The following is a 2,089-nucleotide window of genomic DNA, read 5'->3' as shown; positions in this document are numbered from 1 at the left end:
TGCCTGTGTCTCCAGACTCTCCTGCCTGGTGACCCCCCCTGACGCTGTCCCCCCCTCAGCTCTGCATCCAGCATGGCTGGACCCCCGGGGGGGGCCGCTTCGACGTGCTGCCGCTGCTGCTGCAGGGCCCCGACGAGTCCCCCGAGCTCTTCCCGCTCCCCCCAGAGCTGGTCCTCGAGGTGCCACTCCAGCACCCCACGTGAGTGGGGCTGCGACCCCCCAGGACCCCCCTGGCCAGGGTAGCCCCTGGGACACCTGTCTGGGCTGGGAGCCCACAGAGAGGGAATGGATGGGGTGAGAGGGGATGGAGGGGAGATGGAGGTTGAGGACCCCCACTTGGGGACATGGGGCTGTTGTGGGGCTGATCCCATCCCTGACTGGGATACTGGGATACCGCACCCTTCCTGGGCTGGGATGCTGGGATTCTGGGATTCTGGCCCCATCTGTCACTGGTATACTGGTCTGCTGGTCTCCTCCTTGCACGGGATACTGGGACTCTGGGTTGCTGACCTCCTCCCAGGCTGGACAGTGGGATCCTGGGATGCTGATCCTCTCTGACTGGGATACTGGTCTGCTGACACACTCCCTGGCTGGCTACTGGGATACTGGGGTGCAGGTGGGATGGAGATTGGGGACCCATGCTGGGGCCAGCATGGGATAGACGTGGGTCTGAGAGGGTCCAGCTGCAGTCCCCCTGTGCCCCCACAGGCTGGAGTGGTTCTCAGAGCTGGGGCTGCGCTGGCACGCACTGCCAGCCGTGGCCAACCTGCTGCTGGAGATCGGGGGGCTTGAGTTCCCCGCAGCCCCGTTCAACGGCTGGTACATGGGCACCGAGATCGGCTCCCGCAACCTCTGCGACCGCCACCGCTACGACGTGCTGCCCGTGAGACCCCCGCACCTCCAGGACCCCCGGGACCCTACCAGAACCTCTCTAGCACCCCCTGGGATCACATTGGGACCCCCAGTGCGATCCTGGGACCCAAGACCTGGCTGGGAACCCCTGGCATAGCCTGGGACCTCACTGGAACTGCCCCTGGCACTCCCCAGCACCCAACTGGGACCCTTCTTGGGACCCAATGGGACTCTCCAAGGACTCCACTGGGAGCCTATTGGGAACCTTTGGGACCCCCCACTGGGATCCCCCAGGACCCCCCAGGATCTCCTCTGGGACCTCCACTGGAACCCCATTTGGACCCTCGGCCCAAGCTCCCACGGGGTCCCTCTGGGACCCCACAATGACTCCACCGGGACCCCCTGGCTGACCCCCCCAGGCTGAGCCTTCCATCTGATGCCCCCGCTGACTCCTCCCTCGATTCCCCCCACAGGAGGTGGCCCAGCGCATGGGGCTGGACACAGGGACCAGCTCGTCCCTCTGGAAGGACCGGGCAGCTGTGGAGGTGAACGTGGCCGTGCTGCACAGCTTCCAGGTGGGACCCCTGCCAGGACCACCCCAGTGCCAGGAGCCCCCAGTGCCAGGGCAGTTCCCAGAGCCAGAACCACCTTGTCAGGACCCTGCCCTTGGGACCTCCCCACTGCACACCAGGGGACCCCCACACCTCCGTGACACCCCCCACTGTGTCATGGGGAACCTCCCATCACCATGATGCTGAGACCCCCACAACTCCGGGCCCCCCACGCTGTCACGCCAGGGGGACTTCCACAGTGCTGGGACCTCCATCACCGTGTCACAGGGACCCCAACACCCCCAGAGCCCCCCCTCCCACTGCCACACTGCCATGGGGGACACCCTTCCCTCCCAGAGCCCCCAGCCCCTGTCCCTGCAGGTGGCCCAGGTGCCCATTACCTCCTCCCATCTCTGCAGGTGGCCCAGGTGACCATTGCTCCTCCTGTCCCCACAGGTGGCCCAGGTGACCATCGTGGACCACCACGCGGCCACCGAGTCGTTCGTGAAGCACCTGGCAGCGGAGGGGCGGGCGCGGGGGGGGTGTCCTGCGGACTGGGCCTGGATCGTGCCCCCCCTCTCAGGCAGCCTCACCCCCGTCTTCCACCAGGAGATGGTCAACTACCAGCTGCGGCCCACCTTCCGCTACCAGGTGGGACCCCTCCCCACAGCCCCCTGCCCCACCTT

The 2,089-nt window shown here is 66.9% G+C and overlaps 1 protein-coding gene across 1 annotated transcript in view; it reads left to right on the top strand.

The window, feature by feature from the left end:
• The window catches only part of LOC114071762 (nitric oxide synthase, endothelial-like), a gene marked incomplete at its 3' end in the record, with an annotated part of 7,566 nt that extends 5,512 nt beyond the window's left edge, over nucleotides 1-2,054 (top strand). Inside the window, exons 4-8 of the mRNA XM_027909618.1 lie at nucleotides 16-28; nucleotides 60-199; nucleotides 709-883; nucleotides 1,326-1,427; nucleotides 1,860-2,054. Coding sequence (XP_027765419.1) covers nucleotides 16-28; nucleotides 60-199; nucleotides 709-883; nucleotides 1,326-1,427; nucleotides 1,860-2,054 — 625 coding nt within the window. The remainder of the gene's footprint in view (nucleotides 1-15; nucleotides 29-59; nucleotides 200-708; nucleotides 884-1,325; nucleotides 1,428-1,859) is intronic.
• Nucleotides 2,055-2,089: the final 35 nt, after the last annotated feature.

Source organism: Empidonax traillii, unplaced genomic scaffold (genome assembly GCF_003031625.1).
Source record: "Empidonax traillii isolate 1590-97213 ecotype Southwest subspecies unplaced genomic scaffold, ASM303162v1 scaffold2264:size36899, whole genome shotgun sequence".
Classification (NCBI taxonomy): Eukaryota; Metazoa; Chordata; class Aves; order Passeriformes; family Tyrannidae; genus Empidonax; species Empidonax traillii.
The sequence above is the reverse complement of the archived record's forward strand: the minus strand, read 5'-3'. Positions and strand labels throughout refer to the sequence as shown.